Source organism: Falco rusticolus, chromosome Z (genome assembly GCF_015220075.1).
Source record: "Falco rusticolus isolate bFalRus1 chromosome Z, bFalRus1.pri, whole genome shotgun sequence".
Taxonomy (NCBI): Eukaryota; Metazoa; Chordata; class Aves; order Falconiformes; family Falconidae; genus Falco; species Falco rusticolus.
In genome coordinates this window covers 18,998,748-19,023,188 of record NC_051210.1, presented here as the reverse complement: position 1 = coordinate 19,023,188, position 24,441 = coordinate 18,998,748, and the positions used below count along the sequence as shown (strand labels likewise).

Here is a 24,441-nt window from a genome sequence, read left to right as displayed (position 1 = left end):
CTGCAAGGTCAAAAGTGAGCAGGGGAGTTGATAAAATGGATCGAAGAACTTTGTAAATCTTCTGTGTTATCCATCTGTCAATTCATACAACTGTCAGTTTCATTGTTTGCAATTAGTTAAGCATTTGTATTTTTACAGTAGCAGTTATTACAGATATACATATAACTGTGAGTGAAATATATAAATTCAGAGTTGAAATGCTGAAGTTCCTTGGGCAGGAAGTGCTTACAGTTTGAAAAAGTAGGTGACTAGCACCGGTAGCTTCTTTCTTTAGTTAATATGAAAAATTATATATGGGGAATTTTGTTTTTATTACAGCAGATTTTTGTAAGTCATAACAGACAGGTGCGTATGGGAGCAAAAACAAAAAACTGTTTATTCCATGATCTGTCATTGTCTAGAAGGCTTTGTTATCTTGGAAAAATAATTTCAACTTTTCTTAATACAGATTTCTTCATTAAAATACAGACTGCCTCACTAGTAAAAGAAATTTCTGATAATTTAATCTCAGAAAAAAATACAATGGATTTTAAAATAGTTTCCAATGGATTTTAAAATAGTTTCCAACTTCATTTCAATAACTGTGGTGTGAACTGTAGGTGGAGTGCCATGGATTTATTTTACATAACTGTTCTACATCTATACAGAATTTTTTTTTAATAATTACTTTTAAATTTTTACCATGTAAATAACCGGGAAAATGCAATTAATTGGATCTTCCTACAAGGCTGAAGAAGAATAAAATCCTCCCCATATCGCAGGTTCTAGTATATGAAGCACGAGTCACACGTGCTTCAGCTTTTGCAAAACTGTTAAACTGAAGATTAGGTGGGAGACATGTTTCTTCCAAGTATTGTGGGGAGTACTGTGTAGTCATGCTTTCTAATGCAGGGTTGGACCTTTTGCACAACGCTTGATGATCTACAGACAGGAGAATTGTTCTCATTCTTTTGGTGCTGCACTCTGTGGCTAAATTAAGGAGAGGAGACAAATTGCCTTTAAAATAGCCATTAAGAGTGAGCTGGAGCCACACTGTTAGCTAATGCCATTAAACAAGTTTTGAGAAAAACACAGCTGCAGGAAGCAGAACCCTGCTGTGCTGTTTCATTACTGCTGGGGTTGTATGGGTGGGCTTACTTTATTTGTAGCATTACTTTTGTAAGTTTTTCAGGTTTGAATACTATCCTGCTACACCAGAGGTAGGCCTATTTTCTACAGGTCTGATTTCCCTCTTCCTTTGCAGTCCCAGCATTTCAACCTATTTGTATTATCACCTTTTCTGCTGTCACCTCTCATTTGTATAATTTTATTGCCAGCTTTGTTGTGGCCAAAGCTGCTTTACTGATTTTGGTGTAATTTCAAGAAATCTAACTTATTGTCAATAAACACACTTCCAATTACTGATTCTGGTAGTAGGCAAAAATGCATTTAAGAAGGCTGTCCTTGTCCCTGTGAAACATCTCCTCCCCATTTGTTCTCTAGTCCCCTCACTGCACACTGCACTTGACCCCTCCAGAGCACGGAGAGAGAGCACAGGGGGCTGGGGTAGCGCATGGTGGTTCCTCCGCAGGTGGCAGTCCCTTCAGCGTCCCACCGCTCAACTGCTGCTCCTCTAGCCGCTGCTTTGGCTGTGGCATCTACTTGTATGCTGGTAGTTTGGCTCCTGTCTCTCCTCTCCTCCTTCTTGTCTGGTGTGGTCTTTCTCTTTTCATCTGCCTCCTCTCTTCGCCTGCTCTGGCCTTGTTCCTTTTTTCTTTCTTTTTTTTTTTTATTTATTTTACCACTCATTCTTAAATATGTTTTTGTGCTACAGACTTCTCTGGCTGGGTCATAGTCCCCACACTTGACTGATGGGCTCAGCTGTGTCCTGTGGTGGATCCATTGAGGAGTTTGCAGCCTTGGCCTCTTCTTGCAGTTCTCTTTCCTGCTGCTCTACTGCTACCAAACCCGTGACAGTTATGCCCAATACATTCCACCTTTCTCAACAAAATGCATGTTAAGTTCATTATGAGCTCTGCTTTTAGGGTCACCATAATCTTAATAGACATGTCTTACAGACAGGCAAAAGAAATGGGTTGTGGTAGCGGTGTCCACATGTACTCAGTGAAACTCCACGTTTTGCTGCTGCAAAACACCAAAATAAAGAGCATCACAATGGTTTTGACATCTATATGCACTGCAGTCTCCACCCTTTGTCACTGTGGATCAGGGTATGGGTCCTGGTCCAGTTTCAACATTTCAACAACCTCCGTCCATTGTCTCTACAAACCACTCATCCCTACCATCACAGTTATTTGTGTATTCATCTATCATGACTTCCAAAGTTTGTCTGTCTGGGGGCATGTCTCGTTTGTGGAGGAGGTCAACAGGATTGATCCATTGCTCCACATGTCCCTTCATCAGCTCATCCCAAAGACTTTTTCTCCTACAGAGGACAGCATTTACAAGTGACGTAGGCCTGGATTCCCCAGGAATTTGCTCTTTGGAGCCACCAGTTGTATGTCCTTGACTCACTTTTCCTACATCACTGTAACCATTTGTGGTGGGTTGACTTTGACTGGCTGCCCAGTACCCACCAAGCCACTCTGTCGCTCCCCCTCCTCAACAGGACTGGGGAAGAAAATACAATGAAAAGCTTGTGGGTCAAAATAAGGACATGGAAGTCACTTAAGAGTTACCATCACAGGCAAAACAGACTTGACTCAGGGATATTAATTTAATTTATTGCCAGTCAAACAGAGCAGGATAATGAGAAATAAGGAAATCCAAAAAACACCTTCCCCCACCCCTCCTTTCTTCCCAGGCTCAAGTTCAAATCCAATTTTTCTACCCCTCGCCATGTCCCCAGGCAGTGCAGGGGGATGGTGGTTGGAGTTTGTGGTCAGTTCATAACACTCTGTCTCTGCCACCCCTTTCTTTTCACACTCTTCCCCTGCTCCGTTGTGGGGTCCTACCCCACATAGTCCTTCACGAACTTCTCCAGTGTGGGTCCTTCCCACAGGCTACATTTCTTCACAATTGCTGCAGCACGGGTCCCTTCCTTGGGTTGCAGTCCTTCAGGAACAGATTGCTCCATCATGGGTCCCCCATGGGGCCACAGCTCCTGCCAGCAAATCTGATCCTGTTCCTGTGCAGGCTTTCTCCACAGGGTCACAGCTTCTTTCAGGGAACACCCACCTGCTGCAGTGGATGTCCTCCATGGGCTGCAAGTGGATATCTGCTCCACTGTGGTCTTCCGTGGCCTGCATGGTGACAACCTTCATCACCATGGTCTTCACCATGAGCTGCAAGAGAATCTCTGCTGTGTTGCCTGGAGCACCTCCTGCCCCTCCTTCTTCACTGACCTTTATCTGCAGGGCTTTTCCCTCACATATTCTCACTCCTCTCTCTCAGCAGCTGTTGTACAGCATTTTTAATCATTTTAAAAATACATTATCCCAGAGGTGCTACCAGCATCACTGACAGGCTCAGCTTTGGCCAGTGGCAGATCCATCTTGGAGCAGGCTAAATCTGACTTTGTCTAACATGGGGGCAGCTCCCAGTGTCTTTTCACAGAAGTCACCCCAGCAGCCACGCCACCCCCCACCCCCCCACCCCCGGCATTGCCACAATAAGCACAATACACTATTGCAGAGGTGTCTTCCTGGGGCAATGGCCTCCCTCATTTAGATAACTTCACTCTTCTAAGTGAAGGACTGGAGTGGTGTGAATGGTCTGTGGTGTTAATTCACCATCAGACTTCTCTGTGTTCCTGTCCCAGATGTTGCGGTGCACATCTGAGACAGCACCCTCCCTCACTCTGCAGCCTGGGCAGTAGCTTCCCACACAGGCACCTTAGCACTGCTGGCTGCTGGTTCCATTCCAAGCTGATCACTCACTGATGCCCTGCTATTCCAACACAGACTGTTTTGTTGGACTCCCAAGCTCTGCTAAGTGGTCCTGGTCTTCCTGTAGTGATGGTCCAGCCTCCAGGACACTGCCAGGGCATGGGCTTGAAGCAGGACCTGTCCATTGTGGAGCTTTCTGGAGTTGTCTGTATCTGGCACAGGGCACCTCCTCCCACCAAGGTCTGCCCTGCTGCCCCCTGCTACCAAAACTGTGCCATTTAATGCGTGATGCACAAGTTCTAGGTCTTCATCACTGTGCTGAGACCTCACTTTGTAAGGGCTCCCAGACAAACTCAGAAAGGCTTGAGGAGCAGCACAAGGATGCCCTCTATCCCGTGGGCAAAGTAGGAAGGTGCCTTCTGGATTTTGCCTTCCTGACTTCATCAGACTGCTCCAGACAACCAGGGTTGGAATTTCTGAGGAGATACATGTAATGAGTGGCAAGCTGTAGCCTATAAAGTTTTCCTTTTGAGGTAGGTTGTTCCAAATGGCTGGTGCTGACTGCACAGAACAGTCAGCAGGTTGCTCTCAGATGATACCAGGCGTTTAGTTCCATGCACTTCTCGCTTTTGTACCAGGGAAGATGAGTTTAGGGAGCCCCTGGTGCTGGAAATGCTGTTTTACTGATGTGCTTTCAACTCATTTAAACAAAACAAAACAACAACAACAAAAAAAACAACCCCCAAGATTTTTGTGATGTATTCCCAAGAACGATGAGCTGTTAGCTAAGGCATCCTAGCCAAATTCTTCCCGGAATAATTAAACATTCTCTTAAATTCAATTTCCCCCATTTTTCCTGTTGAATTAAGTGTTCTTCGTTATACAGTTTTATGGGCTTGAAATGAACTGGTAAATGAACTAGAAAAAAAAGTGACCTACTAGCAGGTGAGGTAAATGCTATCATATGCTTTCTTTTTGAAACCTTTTGTTTTGCAGCCAGTTACTCGTATTTATACGAGATCTTAGGAATCCTGTGGTAAAATACATCATCATAAAGCTATTAAAATAGACTGCACATTTGTAGGTAAACATAATGGGTTTGAGCCAAGACCTTCAGGGCAATTTGTTCATGAACTGGTTTGTGGCAATAAGCTGTAAACCTTCAAGGTACCACACAAATAATTCTTACTCAGCACCGCATTTATAAAAGGATCATTCCTGCTGAGTTTATTTACTCCCTTCTGTCTGACCTTTGTGTAACATTCTCACTCCATGTGTAAGATGGGCACAGTCCACTAAATAAGCTTCATTTTGCAAACAATATAATCAGGTTGTTAAGAACACTTAGTGGTAATTCAAAAAACCATAGTACTCCAAAAAATCCCTCAAAATACTTCACTGTCCATAGAAAGGAAAGTTTTACATAGATGTTACTGATGACAGGATACTATGGTCTTTGATGTTACAAACTGATTAATTAGAAGTTTTACTACCAATTTATAGTTGATGTGCTGTCTTCTAAAAAGGCACCAGAAATTTTCAGTGTCAAGGTTATATGCTATCCTGAACTCCAGTCAATGAAAGAGAATTTTGGCAATGTTTTTGGGCAGGGGAAAATTTTCCTTATTTTCAACTTCTGAGAAATGTGGCCCAAATCCATATGTTACCATTTGGAAGACAGTGTGATGAAATATTTATGAAACACTTGTGCATTTCTGTTTGTTTCCCATTGTTCACTGACCATCTTGTAATATGCCTGGGCAGTTGTCAACACAAACTGCTCTCTGAGTTTCTAGAGTTTTGATCTTTCACAAAGTCACTAACATAAACATCTGCTCTAAGAGTTCTTTGCCAATTTACCTTGTTGCTCACATCAAAACTTCATGCTGTGCAAAGTGAGTAGCACTTCATGGATTTACTTAATGGTTTCTGTGCTGCCTCTGCTGGGTGAGCATGGGTTCACAGATACTTAGGGATGCCTAAAAGTCAGTCTTACCAAGCAACTTGCTTGAGATAGTGTCATCCTAGGGAATTTTTGGAAGAGCATTCTCATCCTTCTTCTGAAGAAGTCAGTGAAGGGATGCTCAAATTATTGGCAGGACCTCGCTGCGCACTGTATCTGCAGTAAGAAATGAAGGCACTGCAATTGGGGTATGGAAAGCAAGGTAAGGGATCTTTGATCAAACAACCTGGCTCAAAACACTCTTGCCGTTATTTTTGTTTAAAAGAAAAGAAAAACAAAGTTTAAAAAGCTGTTCCTTTAGGGGTCCATCTGCTTTTCAATTCTAGTGGTGCCACTAGAGTTACTAGGTAGGAGAAGCCCATTGAGAGAAATGAGGAATTAAGACCTAGGCAGGAAGTGATCAAATGCCATCTGGTTTAAGGTAAAGTGTATGGCAGATAGGATAATAAGCGAAAGTGTCAACAGGTGTAGGACATCAAATTGTAGTTGGCAGTAGGGTCTTCTGCCAGCAATTCAACCTGCACCAATGATGGAATTATCAATACAAAATTGGCAGCACGCGTAGTTGAGCAGAAGCTGAAATTAATTGTTATCTTTCCAGTAATGATGGGTAAAGTCATGAATGAGTCGATAAATAAACTGTAGTGGTTAAAGGTGTGTGAATAGTTATGTTGATGTGCTTTTTAACAAAAAATGGTTTTTGTGGTCTAGTCCTTTCATATTTTTAGGTAATAAAACTTTCTTTGGGGACTTGCCATTTTCAAGCGTAGAGGATTAAAGAAGGAGTAGCAGTCTGAAAGCATGTCCAAATATCAGAAGAATTTCTTTGCTGAGGCAAGCAGCTGTTCTAAAATGTAACTTGCCATTTAGATGAATTCCTTCTAGAGGAGGGTAAAAACTTCCTTCTAATACAGTTAATGCTCACTGATGTGAGTGTAATACAGTTTAAGATCTATAGGTAACTGTCTGAACACCTTGAGAGTGGATTGCATTTAATGTAAAAATAGAAATATAAAAACATCCATTCATTTACATACAGAAAACACCCAGAACAAAAAAGCAAGCAAAATAGCAACAATCACTGTTGTCATCTGACTGTATCTTAGTTTATTCCTTTTCTGATGTTTGCTCTCTGAATATTTTTTTTTTTAAATCTCCTATTTAATGAGCTGAGATGCAGAGAAAAATAGGCTCTTTCATCCTCCACAGTTATGGGACTTAGGCAAATTCATATACAAGGACCAAATAATAAATAGTGCCAGCTAGTAAATACATTTTATCACTGTCCTTTTTTTGTCCTCCTTTTTATCTTTCTGTTTTCCTATCTCTTTTTTTCATTTGTCACAATTTCCAATTTGCATGAGAGAGAGATTAAATACCAAATTTTGCCATAAACCCTAAAGTAAATGGACAATACCCAGTTTAGTTCTGCAAGGGAAGAGCTATGGTGATGAGTAAGGGGTGCAAGCGGGCAGAAGGCAAATCAGACCCCAAGGCAAGAAAGGCCAGATGACAGTCGTTGCAGTTGGGAAAACTAGTAGTGTATATCCCAGAAGGTAGTATGCATTCAGCCGTGCATCACCATACTAATGGAATAAAAATACCTTGTATTCAGTGACTTCTTCTATAAATATTTTTCATCTATATGTGTGTGACATTTGTGATTTTACTAGCAATTCCACAGGAGACCCCAGTTGTCTTTAGGCTGTAGAAGTCTGTGAGCTTTCATAGTATTTTTTTGTTTGTGACTCATCTTGGTGTTTTCAAATTGTGTAATTTTTGTTTTAGCAAGAAAACTTGTTTTCATTAAAGTAGCTCATACTTTCTGCTGTGTGATGACTTGAAAGATAAAAATCATTAGAATCTATTACATTTTCTGAAATGTTTGGTGTGCTCAGGTTTTAGCTGCTGTCTCATTACAACTGAAACATTAAAAAAAAAAATTTGAACCCTAAAGAACAAAGTGTTTTATGCAAGGTTGCCAGAAATTGCTGTTTGAGAAGACTGAGATCAGAGAGAGAGAACTGGGAATTACTTTGGGTCAAGACTTCATGCATGGTTGAGATATGATGCTGAACAATCAACAGAAGTCTGTCCTTCTGACATTTAGGTTAATTTGAATGACATCGGTCCACTTTGACATTTTTCAGGTCATAAGTATATGTCTATTACCTCTCAATACAGTGACATTTTCTTTGTGACTGAAAGGTCTCAGGTAACTTGCCAGATGTCGGAAGTACATGCTGTTTTCACTCTCGGGCAGAAACTTTGCTTTTAAGTTTTTTTCTTTGTCATTTATTTCATAGTTATTGTCAAAGTGTTTGCCAGATACCTGAATATCCTGCTGCTAGAACACTTCAGGAACAATTGCAGGTTTTGTACCATCATACCTGTGCTGAATTTCTTACAGGATATGAACACTTTGTAAAAAGGCAACTAGCCATGTTTTTAGTTTTGATTGAGCTTGCTTTCAAATATCTAGATCAACTGAAGGATTTTCCTTCTCTTAGTCTGTCTTTACATGTTCCCTTGTGCCACTACCAAAGTTCTTCTCAGGAGCTTCTTCCACTGCTTTTTCCCTGTCCAAGGAAGTGCTTACTACTATCCGTATATAATAAGAAATAAAAAAAAATATCAGAGAAAGCAAAAGTAATGTGGTGGTTTTAAAGAACAATGTCATTGCATTGATGCTAATACTGAGGTATTTAATTTTCCTTTTCAATTTTCTGTTATTTGCAGGTAATTAAACTTAAATGGCTGTGACAATACACGTAATTAAATTTTCTTCCTTCATTTCATGACCCCATTCTCTAGATCTGTACTCTACTCACTGACTGAATTTACTTGCAGCACTTTCCTGTTGTATTAATTATTCAAAGAATAGTGCTGCATAAAATATTGATCTGTTGCCTGACATTCATTTTTTAAATGTGAGCAGAGCAAGACAGACACTACCAGAAATAATTTCTGGATTTTTCTTTCTCTAAATACAAAAATTACAATGCATGGAAATTAACTAAAAATGCATAGTCATTTTATGAAGTGCCAGGCATGCCCTGTACAGCTTGCACTTAAATATAATTGTTTTTACATAGCAAAATGCAGTTGCAGAACCCAAAACCATAACCAGATGGTATTGCAATTACTGTGCAAAATATGTAGTCCAGATATTACTAGGTCAGTCCTATCTTCTGTTACGCCTTAGCTGTGAGGACTTTCCTTTCCTTACAATTTCGCTGTCTGTTAGCTCCTAATTGTATGTAAGCCATTTGGGTCAGCCCCAGGCTGCTTTCTTCTACAGATACCTGAACCACTCCTTTTAGATTAGAACTACAGCTTGTCTGGACTTGGACTTTATTTCAGTTATCTATTTTAACTGAAGACCATACTGGTCTGCTTTCTTTAAGGGTAGTAAGGCCTGGGGGTTTTTGTAGTGCTTCTTGTGCTTGTGAATGTTCATACAAGAAACACAGGGCAAACAGTGAAAGGAACCTTGATTTTATTTTATCCATTTATGTAAGAAAGATTGGCATACTTCTTGTGTGCTTTTTTTCTTCTTGCCATATCCATAGTTTTTTTAGAAATATATCACACAAAAGTGTCACAAGGAAGAAGCTCTTCTTCTTATCTGCAGTAATAACACTGTTCCTGATTTGTCTCCAGTTTCTCCATCATCCCTTCCCTAAGCCTTCAAAGTGCTTTACAGCATTGGGTAAATGTCATCGTACAGACAGAGACGGTGGAGCTCAGAGAAGGAAGGTGGCTTGCGTGAAGTTGTGCTGTGATTTAGCGAGCCTGGGTTATTTCCTGACACCAAGTCCAATGTCTTGTCTTCCAGGGAAGCAGGAGGTGTGCCTACAAACTCTCTTCAATCCCCTTCCAGCACTGGAGGCTGATACTTACCTGTCACTGCCAGCAGCCTGGTCTTGACCCCATAGAAAATGCTGTTTTAGATAACTTCTACTGATGAAGATTTTCATTAATGTGAAAGTTCATGTTACTTACCAAGTTATGTACTTGCTTTCTGCAGAGTAGCAATACTGAAGAGATTACTTCTTTTTTTAATATATATTTAGTTACTGTTTCCATCTTATTTATTAGGTGTAGGCCAGAATATCCTGTTTTCTTCTCTGCAAAAAGGTTCTCAGTCAGACATATGTTTATTTTCCAAACTTATTTGGGCACTTACTTCATACTACGCTTTTTTCATGCATGGTGTAAGTGATGACAAGCATCATTGGAAACTGTTTGAAACACTGTGATTCTGTAATTTTATCCCTTCCCTACTGTATGTAGCATTAGGGGTTCAAAGTATGCAGAAGTGCATAAGCATCTGACATAACTTTCAAAAACATTATTTACCTTGGTGATACTTACAGACTACCAAGGTTTGCAGGTGCTCTGCTATCCTATTTGACAATCTAAAGGGGAGATAATTTTGTTTGACTTTGCAAGATGTGACAAGTGCTAAATGGTTGAATTCTCTTAGCATCTTTGAGAAGATGCTAAAAAATCGAGTTCTTACAAAAACTGTAGTGACAGATTCTTGGTAAAACCACTTCAGAAATGATTGCACAGGCAGAAGAAGGGCCTGCTGTAAACAGTTTTGTAAAACAAATGAAGTGCTAAGGAAGCCACCGCAAACTGTTCCATGTTTTTGTGTAGGTGTCTGATTTCATCGTGCATTAAAGAGAGAGATAGTAGCCTAAGGAGTTGTTGGACTTTCTCAAATCTGCATACATGGTACTAAGTATTTTGAATTACCAGCTTCTCCTGCAAAGAAAAATTATGCTTTGTCACCTGAATCTTACCTCAGCTTCATGCAGCATCATGTGTAAAGATGATCAATACAGACATACAGATTAGATTGCAGATATATTTAGAAAAGTGAGGTATTTATTTTAGTGACTATTTTTAAACTTTAGTAGATATTTAGCTTGCAATTCTTTCAAGCATTTAATGAATGGAAGTTTCATGTTTATGTATCAAATTCTCCAGTCTTTGCACAAGCTAAATTACAAAGTGGGAAGCTTGCTATGTGAGAAGCTTGTCTTCCACAGATAAATGATACTGTCGGTAATTTTTTTGTTTACGGTGGTTTTTTCTGCCATAGTTCATTTACCACAATTTTTTACACGTTATAAATGTAATGTTATTTTGTATGATGATAAAAAGCTTTGCCTTTATTCTGATTTACTTTTTAAAGGCAGAATTTCATTTTTTTGATCATTGCTTCCTTGCTGAGCTCTTGGGAAAGAATCTCTATTGTACAAATTCAGCTAAAACAGTGTAGGAACACCCTAAAACCTTAAAGTCTGGCAGAAGTGGGGTGGCGAGAGTGCATATACTTGTGGGCACTTTTTTGCCAAATTTCTTCTTCATTTCACTTTTCTTCTTTTTCCTCAAAAATTTTCTGTAGGAATGTGCTGTAAGAATCTCTGTCTGTGAAGGAGACATTCCTTTTGCAATTTTATTTTTCTTCCTATCAATCAACTCTGTCTAAAACTGAAAGCGAGGAACACAGTAGAGAAATACTCTGTACAATCTGAGTTATCCTCATTAAAAAGATACTTTAATAGGAAGGACAGAATATTGTGAAACACTAAAAAATATTTTTTCCCAGAATGTACTTGTGGCATTCTCAACTATTTTTCTATATATCAAATTACAGGATACTTTTCTTTTGAACTTGTTTATACACTAACAAGAAAGAGCCATAATGAACTACAGAGGTGATTTTTTTAGAAGAGGTGTCTTGGAAGACATAGTCCTGGAACAAAGGGACATCATGTGGGATTATGTTCAGATGATGAATATTAAGTCATTCAGTCAGTAGCTTTACTGACTTCTTCTGGACTATTTTATCTTCAGCATGTAATACCCCACAGCAATAAAATCTGGTTCTTAAATTGTTTTGGTTCCAGAAGCAAAGAAAGGGCATTCTTGAAAGTGTATAAACATTTAATATCTTTTCATACACTAATGACATATTTGAAGAAAGAAATCTGGGGCACTGCATCTACACAAGTGTGTTTTTTAAGGGTGTGAGAAGGCTTCCATTTTTGACCTGTGAAAGAACTAATCTGAATTCCAACTCTGAATTCAGATTCTTCTGCACAGGCAGAAAGGAACATAAGTAGGTAGGACCTACAGAGAGGCACTATTCAGCAGAAACCATTATGCTTCTTTTGCAAAGCCAGAATATTACATATTTGCCACAGTTCCCATCGCAGCAGCAGTGAGGTATCCTGAGGCTTGTTGTAGTGATAACTCTGGACTCTAACCTGTTGCCATAAATAGCCTGAGAGGAAGGGTTTCTGGGATACCCAAAGAGAAGGATTTTGGGGTTTATCGGAAGTTTTTGAAGACAATGTGCAAAGTATCTCGTCACTTCATAGAAATTGAACAAATTTAAGTTTACCTGAAAGTCACAGTATAACCTACGACTTCTTTCACCATTTTACATGGAACATACACCAGAATGTCATGGATATGCCTAAATATTCAATCAAAAGACATGCAAAGGGGCAGAGGTTTTTGTGGCATCTATGTACTTTTTCAGGCTGCCCATATGTGACAGTTGCGTGGCAGTTACTCCCTCCAGTATTTAGAAACAGAGTGCTCTTAAGATGTCACTTTAAATTAAAGGCAAGATTTTGAACAAAATAACTTATTTATATTCTTAATCTAAATTTCAGTAGCATGCTGAGACTAAATTTATTCAGACTATCTTCTCTGTCACAAAGGTAATTTTATATTACTGCATGACATTTCTGTAAGAGATAAACGTAGTTTGTTTTGACATAAGGTAAAAGGTGTGTGTGCCAACTGGATACTGAGTGAAGGATCTTTCCCATGCCTGACTCCCTTTTCTGTCTGGATTATTTGTGCAGTAGCACAGACAGTGCTCTTCTTTGGCACCTTAAAAGCAATTTTTTCTTAGCTTCTAGAATAATGGGTGAGATGGCAGGATATGGTTGTAGTCTTTCTGGGGTTTTTCTGTGCCTTTTGAGTTCCTTTAAAAGAAAAGGGCTTATGATATTTTTTCTGGAAGATATTTATTAAAGTAACAGTACATACAAACAACAGCTACTACTTGTGTTAAGCAGCACGATGGATGGTGCTTGTTTACTTCTTTCTCTGAGATTTGAGCAAATTAATTCCCAAACAGGAATTCACATTTTATAAGGGCATTGTCAACATAAGTGAAAGAGGACAGGATCTTAAAATAAGTATAGGTTTTTCATAGAAGCCACAGAAGGATTTGTTCCTCTGGCTGTTTTGAGGTGCCTGTAGTCTAGTTGCGGAAAACAGGACAGACAAAACCAAGGATTGTTGAGCGTGTCCTGTGAGATAGATATACTAACTGTATAGCCTTTCTGTGTTCTTGGGGATGCACTATTTTCCAAAAGTAATTTTGCATAATGCTGGCTTCTCTTTGGAGAGTAAAGCTAGTAAGAGTAATGATGAAGAAATTGGCATAGAGAAGGTGAAAAGATAAGGATATTGTCATTAAGGAGAGGACTGAAGATAGAGCTTTCTGCAAGAGCGCCAGTCCTAATATTTAAATTAAAGCAGAAATCAGTTGCCTGTCTTTAATGGTTTAAAATTGTAAAAATTTCAAATAGGAGATCTTTGACCCCATCAAGATAACTTCTGCTTCCATCAGTTCTGAACAGCTGAACAGAATCAGCTGGATCGTCATATGCCTAGGGCATCTCCAAAGAGGGCCCTGGAAGAAGAAAGCAGCCCTGAGAAGTACTGAAGGGTCACTATTTTTGCTGTGATTCATATCCTTTGTAAATGCTAAGAGAGTGGTATGTTGGCAGAGAAGCCAGTGTCTATGAAGTTAATGTAAGAGTTTGTGAGAACTGATGAGGTTTGGGCTTTTGGAAATGTTGGGTCTTGAGTTACAGGTAGACATGAAACTTGATTGTGTGTGTTCCTTCATGCCTCTGTTGGCTTGGTTAAGTAAGCACCCAAACTTCTTGGCACTCAGAGAATACATACGCTGATTTCGGTGTCTTGGCTAAATTCCAGTGAGTAATTGCATTCAGCTTATCTACATTCCTCTCTTTAGTTGAATTGGTTGAGATAGTTTCCATCTTCTGTCTAATGCTATTGTTTATTTTGGTGAGTGGTGTTAAATAGGCAGCTGTTTTTTCAACTATTTTGTCACAAAGTGAAATTGTTTCAAAGTGTGCATATGATTTGTAAATTACTTTGACAGAAAAAAAGGAGAATTTTTGTATTGTAGTGTCTTTGTCAATTTATGGAGAGTTGGTTATAAAATATCATGGTTGTTATTTTGAAGCGTGCTTAGATAGGACATTTATGTATACTCATTCTGAGTTTTTGAAGTGTAAAGTGAGGGGTAGACGATCAGATTTTGTTTTCATTACCTGTGGAGGAACTTCTCCATAACTTTAAATTAAGCTTAATCAGCTGGATTTAAGATATGCAGGTGACAGATATTAGAATTAATACAACTAAGTAGTGCAGAAGCTCTGATGAGGCTGTTGCAATGCCCCACCTGAAACTATTAACTCTACAAAAAGCAAGACAAGTTTTAGACCTGTTGGCATGAGATAAGTTGTCCTACCCAGTCATGCTTGACAATAGGAAATATTTCGTATATCTATCTAGGCATTTTTTTCAAGAAGATATTAATCCCATTTCTGAAGTATGTATTAATTACATTCATTTGTTTTGGTTTCTATTGTGTTTTGGCTTTGTCTTACCATTCAGTTTATGCTCTGACTTGGTAGAGCACCTCCTGGTGTGTTTTATTCATTCAGTGACTGTACCTACTTTCTGATAGACAGTCAGTCACCTGGTGAGTCTGTCTGATTTGTGACAGACAGAGGCTACATTGACTGTATTTCAGGTGTCTAAGGATCATTTATTTAGATACTGTGCTGCCCTGGAGTACAGAGTAGGGTAAAATGCATGTTTGTTGAAAAAAAGCCTAAGAGACAAACTGTAGCAGGGAGGTGTCCTGCTCAGGTGTTCATCCCCACATCTCCATCACTGTGCTGCCTGGCTGTGGTATTTTCATATCATCCCAGTGAATATGTAGTTTTTCAGAAAAATGGATGGGGACCACTTGTTTCCATCCTCTCTTACTCTTCCCAAGAGAGAAGAAATGTGGTTGCTGCTGTGGTTTTTAGAAGTGGGAAGTTATCCTGTTGTACATTGACAGCTGTTTGAGAGCTGCACTTACAGACTTTCTGGCTCCACAGTGTAACGCAGAGTGCAGGCGGCTTTTCTTCTGTAGAAGCTGTCTTGCAGTCACGAGTAGTTTTCCTTTCTGTGGAATGCTGATGATCTTAAAAGTTTTCCAGCATGACACCCAAGAAATGAAGTATTGAAACCAACAGAGAACTATTCCCAGTTCCTACACAACAACAACGACAACAAAAAAACCAACCAAAAAACATCAAAAAAAGTGAAGGCCTGTTGTCCATGTCCGAGTGGGAAGTCAGGGTGCCTGCAGGTAGTCTGTGAGATGGTTTCAACCTCTGTAGAGAGACTCTATGAAGAACGTGGCTGTCAGCTGTTGAGGAAAAGTGTGGATATATGCTTGCTCTGCTGCTCAGGATACATGCTGGAGAAGCAATGGACTGAGTTTATCAGGGTTTTAAACACCTATCTAGGAGTTTCTAAGTAGGGACTAAAAACTCCCTCTAGCATAGATCTCTGTATACTTGAAATAACAGGCCTACATCTCTGTCATGATGGAGATTCATATGTGGTCCCAGTAAGGGAGCATCAAAACAAAGCAAACCTTGAAGAACAACAAATGAAAATTTTAGATTTTGGTTTAATTTTCCTTTGCATTTCATTACATACACTGATGTCCAAATTTTACATTTTCTTTCCTAAATGATTTTATTCTCTTTTGATTCTTCAATACCAAATTGAAGAAGGTAGTTGATAAAGGCTAGGATGTATCCAATAGCTTAATTCATTAGTCTGCTCTGGATCTGTTCCCCAGCATGTGGACTGAATTTGCTGTTGAATATCCAAGTAACTGTTAACATATTTCATACAGTACATGAAAATTCTGTGGTATGACTGGAATTAAAGATTGTATGATAGGCTTCCAGTATGGTGTAATAGCAAGCATAATCTGGTGATAGGGTGCTAGATATAAATTCTTTTCTTTTGACACTCAGTACAGAGCTGGAGGCTAAAGACCCTGTGTTTGCAGACATGAAATAATCAACTGTTTAACTATCTTGGTTTTAAATGTAAAATAGCAGGTTAAATTTTATAGTAAGTAATAGGCATTCATTGAGTAGTTTGTCATGCATTGTGCCAATTCATTTGCAGAATTATGCTGAATAGCTGCAGAAAATGAAAATTAGTTTTAAGTGGACATGGCCATTGACTTTGCAGGAAATAACTGTATATCATCACCTGTAACCATGACTTTTAAAAATCTAAGAATAGTATGTTCAGGAAAGATCCTTTTGTATGTGCTTTGAGACCAGTGGTGCATTTTTAGTTTAATTAACAGCTGGTAATAGTATAACCTGATTAAAAATACAGTGCATTCCAGGTGATTATTATGATAAGCAACCTTAAAATAGCAAAAACGTCACTCTTCAGTCAGAGGGGCAAAATGGAAGATGTGATATTAAAATTATTTAATTAAAATGACACCTCCATTATTACAGTTATGAAAATAATACAAATGTGTTTTTATATAATGCAAAGATCATAATGTTAGTATGCTGTATTCTTTACATAACTAACATGCATCCATCTTCTCAATTTCTCAACCCAAATATGTATACTTTGGCTGTAGAAAGTGGTCTCTCCAAACTATCTAAAACAATCATTGCTAGAAACTTTTAAAACATTCTGAAATGTGATGTTTTGGTTCTTCAAGCCCACCCAATAACAAGACTAGCATTAAGAAAAATATAATAATTTTCCTTTGATAAACAGGTTGGGACCTTCTGTCACAAAGGTACATTTTTCTGTCTTCTCCTATGTTTTGAGTGTATTGAGCTTTTATAGCTAACTTACTTGTCCTTTCCAGAATGGCTTTCCTCTTCTCTGGTTGCCTTCTTTTTTATTTATTTATTTTAAATTCCCGTTACGTTAGGGTCAGATAAAGCATTGGAATTCAATCTTATTCATTCATGTTTCTTCAGCAGATTGGATTTTCCCTTTTATAAAGGAGATACTTAGAACTTTTTTAAGAGTGCGTGATTGCATGTAAAACAGATGAAGGAAAATGAAGCATTACAAATAAAAGTAAACATGAGTGAAGTGAAGAGGGAAGATAAAACCTCTGGCAAACAAAATGGGAGGAATATTATGATGGCCATGGGGAGCAGTCATTCATTTTTTTTTTTTTGAGAATAAGGAAAAATAAGACAGTTGTTGGGATGAAATTAAAAAAAAAGAAGATTGACTTGCTTTTTTGTAAAGAGTCCTTAGGGTTTTTTTTACTGTACTACAGGTTTGGTTGTTTGGTTGGTTTTTTTTTTTTTTTTGAAAGGAACTGATAATTTTTGATTAAGAATAGTGGCAATTTTGCTAAATTATTAACTTGTTTAGCAAATTATGCTTTAAACGTATGTGGAGATGGAAATTTTAGGAATAAGGAATAATACCTGAATTTTCACACAAAGTCCAATAATGTAAATTCTATAATGTTTCAACTGCTGTTTATAAACTCAGTAAAAGCTTTTAGATCTGAAAATAAACAGTGTAGTGTTGAATTACATCATTTTTTCTTAAAAACCTTTAACTTGTGAGATAGTGCAAAATGATTGTCACTTGAGGCAGAGCCAATAAATCACTTTCAGACATGGTTCAGGTAAACAAATTGTTCTAATCAGTTACCTAGTACATTATTTGAATAAATGAAGTTTCTAAAAGTCTTTCATTCAGAACTTGACAAATAATATTTAACCAAGGTAAACAGTGTCAGTGGCTATACAGTAATTGGACACTGTACAGGATCATTGTGTGTTTAGTGTGTGCAATAAAACAAGCATAAGTGAAAAATTGCATTTCTGTTGCAAGATTTCCATGGTAATTGAAATCAGTTTCTAATATTTCACTCAGTCTTTCTTTAACAAACAATTCTATTTTCATTACGTGTACAGTAACAAATGAGAAGTTTTTGTCTCTGGTGCTGACTTATGGGTATTACGATATTATACTTAACAGCATGAGGTCATTGGCTGCTGGGAGACACAACAGCAAAAAGGAAAGAAAAGCAACTGTTCACAGAGGGGAAGGGGCTGTGTTTTGCTTAGTGTAGGGAAGAAGTATCTTGTTTGCTATACTGATCTGTTTATTTTAGTAGTTCCTGCTGTTTTTCAGGTGCAGTTAAAAACCAACATTTCAAGTCAATATGTAATTCGTACACAGCCAACAAACACCTGTCTGTCTACACTTGAATGTGCAGCTGTTGCTCTTACTATCATGGAAAAAAATACGATTATACAAGAGGTACGTAATTTTTCTTTTATAAATAATAGAGGGGCAGTGAAGGTAGTTAGCTGTCAATGTCACATTTGACAGTCAAAATCTTAACATTTTGATGGTTTTGTTGCCCAGTGAACTAAACCAAGAACATACCAACAGAAACTAGTTTTCTTCAGATGTTTATTAACTCAAGTATGTTCAGACTGGTGTGACACTTTCTTGTGTTCCAAAAGTCTCTATAGTTTTCCTGTTCTTTATTCAACATTGGTGCCAGATTGCTGAGGGAACTTGTTAGATACAAAGGTCTTGAATGGTTGTTTGGCTATTCCTCTTTTCAATATGTTAAATTCTAGTATGGTATTTTCTGTTCTATCCCCTAATGGAATTAGATTGGCTCTTTTGCCTCAGAGGGTTGTCTGAAGATAAACCTGGACAACATTCAGGGCTAAAAATATTGCTTTGATGATTTTTAAAGTACCAGTTAGGTCAGGTCATGTTCTGTAGCAGATTGTATTTGCTGCTGCGATGTCCATCAAGGCTGAGTGCAGACTACTTATCTTACAGACCAATTTTACTGTGGTAGCCCATTTCTGTATGGAGTAACAGATTGGTTATGGAAGACAACTGCTACCTTCCCAGCCATCTAAATTCCTCTCTTTTCCTTTTCTTTCTGTTTTCCCCTTCTTCTTTATTTGTCTAGTGCTTTGCACAGGCACTCCCACTTTTACAAGTTTTCACTGTGCAATATTCGGGTTCATTTGTCTCGATGTGACATTTTTTTCAGTTTTATTACTAAATCTCCCTTTTCTTCTTCCCTATTTTTTCTATTTGTCTTTTCTTTTCATTGTTTCTTTCTTGTACCATTTACTCATTTTTAACTCAGCAGTCCTAATGTCCTCCAGTTCCTTCTTTCTTTCTACCTCATTCTTCTTTTCCATCATGTTCTGTCATCTGTACTACTTTCTTGCACACTGCTTCTGTAATTCTAAATATGATGAGCGACTCACATTCTCTTCACCTGTACATTACTTTTTTAAAAAAAGTTGGTTTATAAGGCACTAAATACATGTGCCTTATAAAAACAAATGCCACAATACAAAGTAAAAACCTATAGAGATGACAGTTGGGGTTTTAGCCCATAACAAACAGAAGTACTACTGCGTATATTGCAGGGCAAATAGTGCAGAGGTGTATTGTTACAGTTACCTCTTCCTGTGATGTTTTTCTGAGTTCACTTGACATTTCTTGTTGAAAAACTTCAAAACATAGACTGTGTACCAGGCTTGTTTAATAAACTAAATTGTACGAAGGTAACATGCTAGATTGACTTTTTTAAACAGTTGTTTTTGAGTATTTCTTAACTATAATATGTTGAAAACTACTTTGTTTTATGTACTATGTTAAACAACGGTAATTAACTGTTAACTGTTATTAACTGTTCAGTTGCTGTAATGTATGGAATTTACATGTTGCACTCTTATGTTACCAAAGTTGTACTCACTTGAAAGTACGATTAGTATTTTGTAGCAAAGGAAGATATTAGTAAACTTGGCAGAGATTGTAGCCTATAATGACACTGATATCTAATTTTAATGAAGGCAGAAAACATGATGATTGATTGGTTGAGTAGTCATTCATTGGGACTGAATAATGTGCCAGGCAGTGTTTGGAAGGGAGTTTTTGTGCTAGGTCTCAAAGGCTTTGTGCCATTGACTTTCTTGTGTTTTTTCCAAACGGAAAATAAATAAAACCTGAAGCAACTTAAAATCAGGAGTGTTTATTAATTTTAAATCATACATGCTATAATAGATGTTAGAAGGTGGTGTATGTGTATATACACCTTAAAATGTTTATTTACCTCAGTTGAGAATTAAATTGTCATAGAAACGTTTAGACATTTTCACCAGTCTCTTCATATTCTAATACTGGGGAACAGTATTACTTCAGGTACTATCATCTGAGGCTCTTTGGAATTTGTAAAATACCTTTGGATACAAATTGTTAAAAAGAAAAAGTATTTCCAAAATGTGAGAAACTTAAGATAATTTGGAGATCAGTATCAGTAAAGTTTATATCTCTCTTAAATAGGATATTAAAGTATTTAAATACTCTTTAATTTGTGGTTAACTTCTTCAGTTAAGACCTGAATTTAAAATCACTGGGCTGGCAAATGACATTGAGAATAACTGGTGCTAAACTCTAAAGAGTTTCATTTAGTTAGCAGTCAGGAAGGATTAATTTTCTTTTTAGCCTGTGTTGGTCTCGGATTATTTACTGGAGTCAAATAACCATTATCTTTTTTAATAGATCAGTATTTTTAAATGATCCTCTGAAGTCAAAGCATAGCAAGGTGATCTTTGACTCTCAAAAACCCAAATGCTAATCCAGTTTGAGACAGGCAGTGAAGTGTATTACTGCATGGAAAGTAGTAAGTTGTTTTCTGCAAAAACTAGATGGCAGAGATGATCTGAATACGCCCTTACAGCTTGCTTGAAGATAGAATTCTTTTGTAAGCCTGTCCCACTGATCTCGCACAGTCCTGGAGCTGTGGAATGCAACCCAGTGTGTTTATGTCTTCCTGCCAGCCAGCTCACAACTCTTAGGTGTCATCAGAGGAATTTGGGACTTAACAGTTCTTGAGTTTAAGTTTATCCCAGGTCAAAGAATACTAATTGGACATTAGCCTTTTCCTTGCAATTGTGATCCCACTAGTCTGTGATGGAACAGGCTGTTAAGTTAATGCCCTTCTTAATCTTTTGTTGCTGACATTAGTAATATCAATTTAATAAGCCTTTTGAAAAAGACCTATGAGTAGTTTTGCACTGTAGACCCAGGTCTGCAATCTGATTGTGTACCCGCAAGGTAGTACAGAAGAGTCTGTGAAGAGATGTAAAGCTCATCCATGTATTCACTACATTCTAGTGTCCATCCTGGGTTGCTCATATCCTTCTCCATCAGATAATGAAATTTTGATACTTGACCTCCACCTACTAAAAAAGTTTCCCAGGTCAAAAGTTGCCTCTGCAGTTGGCATAGTGTAGAATATGCCACCCTCATGTCTGCCTCTGTGACACTGGAGTGTCGCCTCAACATTAAATCAATTGCATTTAGAATGAGACTGGGACAAAGTGTGTGGCCACACAAGAAAACATGGCTTAGAAATCGGAAGTCTGTGTAACATCTTTTCTAGAAACCTGTGTATCTTTTTATGACAGTGCAGCTATCGTATGCTTGTATGTTAAAAGAAGGTAATGATTTACTGTAGAAGTTAAACCTATGAAAAATTAGAAATACTGAAACTAAAGTGGTTTTTGTGTATTTACTTTTTCCTTTGGTGTGCTAGGACAATGCTGGCATATTTTTCCTTCATTAGGACTTCTGTCTTACTCAAGTCCAGGGTGAATGTTTTGTTAGTGTCTACAATTCCCAGTCCTGTATTCTGTTTCATCTCTTCCACTCAGAATTGGCCCACCCTACTTTTCAAAGACAAAATTACCAGTTTCTCAAAGATGCTTCTGTGAAAGCTGCAATAGCCAAGAGCTTCATAAGCATTCATGCACTTTTTTTATATGCTCTCTGAATTAAGTGAGCACTATTCCCAGCATAGAAGATGGTGAATTGAAGTTGAGAGCAATGGAAGTTAAAAATGGGCACTTAGTTTGATGCCCAGTATAAGTCACTTATTTTCCTGTGCTTGGAAGAGTCACATTCTCAGTAGAAACTCAGCTCCTGCTCACTGCAGTTGCATTTGTGATTGCGTTACACTTCTGTGCGTGTGGCCCCACAATAATGAGTCAGGCAACCAAAAAATGAAGAACCTACAATTAGGAACCACTTGTGATAAATTTAGTTTGTGTGGCTTCATTAGTCCTACATAATATCGCTGGGCAGAAGCAGGGATATAGTCCAGCCTCCAGGGTAGCAGCCCACCTGCACTGATCACGAGTGCCTCCTCTTTCCAAAACTCAGCCTCAAGGTATCTTGGTGCAAGCACAAACAGCTTAGTTATTGTTACTTATTTTATTACAGCTTGTTGGCTGAGCCACAGTAGTTGATTGTAGTCCATTGCTAAGGTCAAGTTAAAGCCATAACTTACAGTAATATAGCCGGGGCTGAAGTTGGGATCAAGTGGGTCCAAGGAAGGAGTAAGGAATGACAGGGGGTGGGTGGATGTATGTTTGCTATGTGGCTTCTTTTTAGTACATCTCTTACTCAGCTGCGTTCTCTGTGTATCCAAAAGTTATATTTTATTAGCATTTATCATCCAAATTATATTTTATCAGAATTTTTAAGTAGCTGTGAATACAGAACCTGGAATGATTTTTGTGTCTAAAACAGCTTACTAAAAGGTTGGTGATTTTGTCTCCCCCCCCCTCTTCATCTCTCTGCAGACTATACTCCGTCCACTTCAAGCCTTATGCTCTTTCCAGCTTCAGCATGGTGCCCAGATCCATCACAGCAAGGAGCATCTTCTCAAGAACGGCTTATATGACAAGCCAATGCCAAAGAATAAGCGTAAACTCAGAAGAATGGAGCTTTTGGTGAATAATGTTAAAATATAGAAAAGCTGTACTGACAGTACAGTACGATTTATTTGCAGCTAGCAAATGAATATGAATCTGGATTTGATCCAAATGGTTGACTGTACTGTAATAAAACAATTTTTAGGTCCTTCATAGCCAGGAGTTTATCTACCAACGTGGCAAACAGTAATGGACAAGCTTTTTCACTTTTACAGTAGGCCAGGTGCCTTTGTTCAGATGATAAAAGATCATTCTCTTTTCCTATAGAAAAGAAGAAGAAAACAGCATAATTTAGAGTTACATTATCTCTTGGGTGACAAGTATGATCCTCAATCTGACTGGATAAATTTACTTTGGAAAAGCTTTTATCAGTACGAAAAGACAAGGAATATGAATGTGATAGAATGGTAAGGCTTCAGCATTTAGAAGCATATTGAATTTCTGCTGAGCATTTTAACTTCAGTATCTAATTATAGTAGATTTTCAAACTGTAGTTCCTTGTATTTCTTAGTTCAGATGAACATAAGGCAAGTTATTTGGATAGTCCTTTGTAATTTTGATATTTTTATTTCTTACATTATTAGAATTCCTTTTCATAAATTTATATGCATTTTACAATGCAGTTGGGTTTAATTTGTCTCTTAGACTTAATTTTTAAATTAAACCCACATATGTTTTTACCAGAACCTGAACACTTCTGACTTAAAAAAACAAAAGTGAATGTAGATAAATGATTTTTGGAATTGTAACTCAGATGTCATCTTCCGCAGAAGGTGACATTTTATGGGTATGGATATGTCATACCCACACCCTGACATGCAGTGGTTATGATTCTAAAGGAATTAAGCAATCCCAGTGTAAACAGCTCTGTAAGAACTATTATGCAATGACAAATTATTATGTCTGGATACAACCTACTAACATGATTGCACATCCATTATATTTCATGTGTTTTTTAATTAGTTCTCTTCTAACTGATATAACTGTACCTCTTTCTAATGGGAATTGCTAGAAGCAGAAGAGTTGGATATTTTTAGAACCTTTGTGATTTTATGATCTGGAGGGAAAAAATAAAATAAAGGTTTTGATGTTCCTTTTTTCACGTTCATAAATGCCTCCTTCATGAAACAGATCGAAATACTTAATGTTTGTCTTTACTATCGGTTCCACTCTAGGTAACAACATGGAGCTAATTGGGTACTAATTAGTCCTAGGAAAAGAGATATTTTGTCTTTAATTTATGAGCTGCAAGGCAAGAAACTACAGAAGTAGGGGGTGTGAAGACAGCTAACCAATATATTAACTGAAAGCATTTCTGCAATTAACAAGAGAGGTCAAAATTAGGTCAGAGATCAGTTAAGAAGTTTTAGTTAACCCTGAGCTCAATAGTGACCTTTTGTTTAGGCATGGATTAGCAATTTAATTGGTCTGGCTGTGTTAGCAAAGTTTATATAACCTTTTTCTCTCAGTCTTGATAAATCCTGTTATGTGTTGTTAAATTCAGCAAACCTGAATTAGTTTTGACAAATCTGAAGCAAAACAGTCTCATATGATTAATGATGGTGTAGATGCACTTTTGTTCCCATTGGAACAGAGAAAGGGCATATTTATTCCTGTAGCAAAGCACATCGCAGTGATCTCCAGGCTAGCTTGGAGTGTGAAGTTGCTGTCTTGT

At 37.8% G+C, this 24,441-nt stretch overlaps 1 protein-coding gene across 1 annotated transcript in view; it reads left to right on the top strand.

Moving 5' to 3' along the window:
• The window catches only part of DTWD2 (DTW domain containing 2), a 98,810-nt gene extending 74,946 nt beyond the window's left edge, over positions 1–23,864 (top strand). Inside the window, exons 5-6 of the mRNA XM_037374149.1 lie at positions 18,139–18,267; positions 22,635–23,864. Of these exons, the coding sequence (XP_037230046.1) occupies positions 18,139–18,267; positions 22,635–22,805 (300 nt within the window). The 3' untranslated portion in view covers positions 22,806–23,864. The remainder of the gene's footprint in view (positions 1–18,138; positions 18,268–22,634) is intronic.
• Positions 23,865–24,441: the final 577 nt, after the last annotated feature.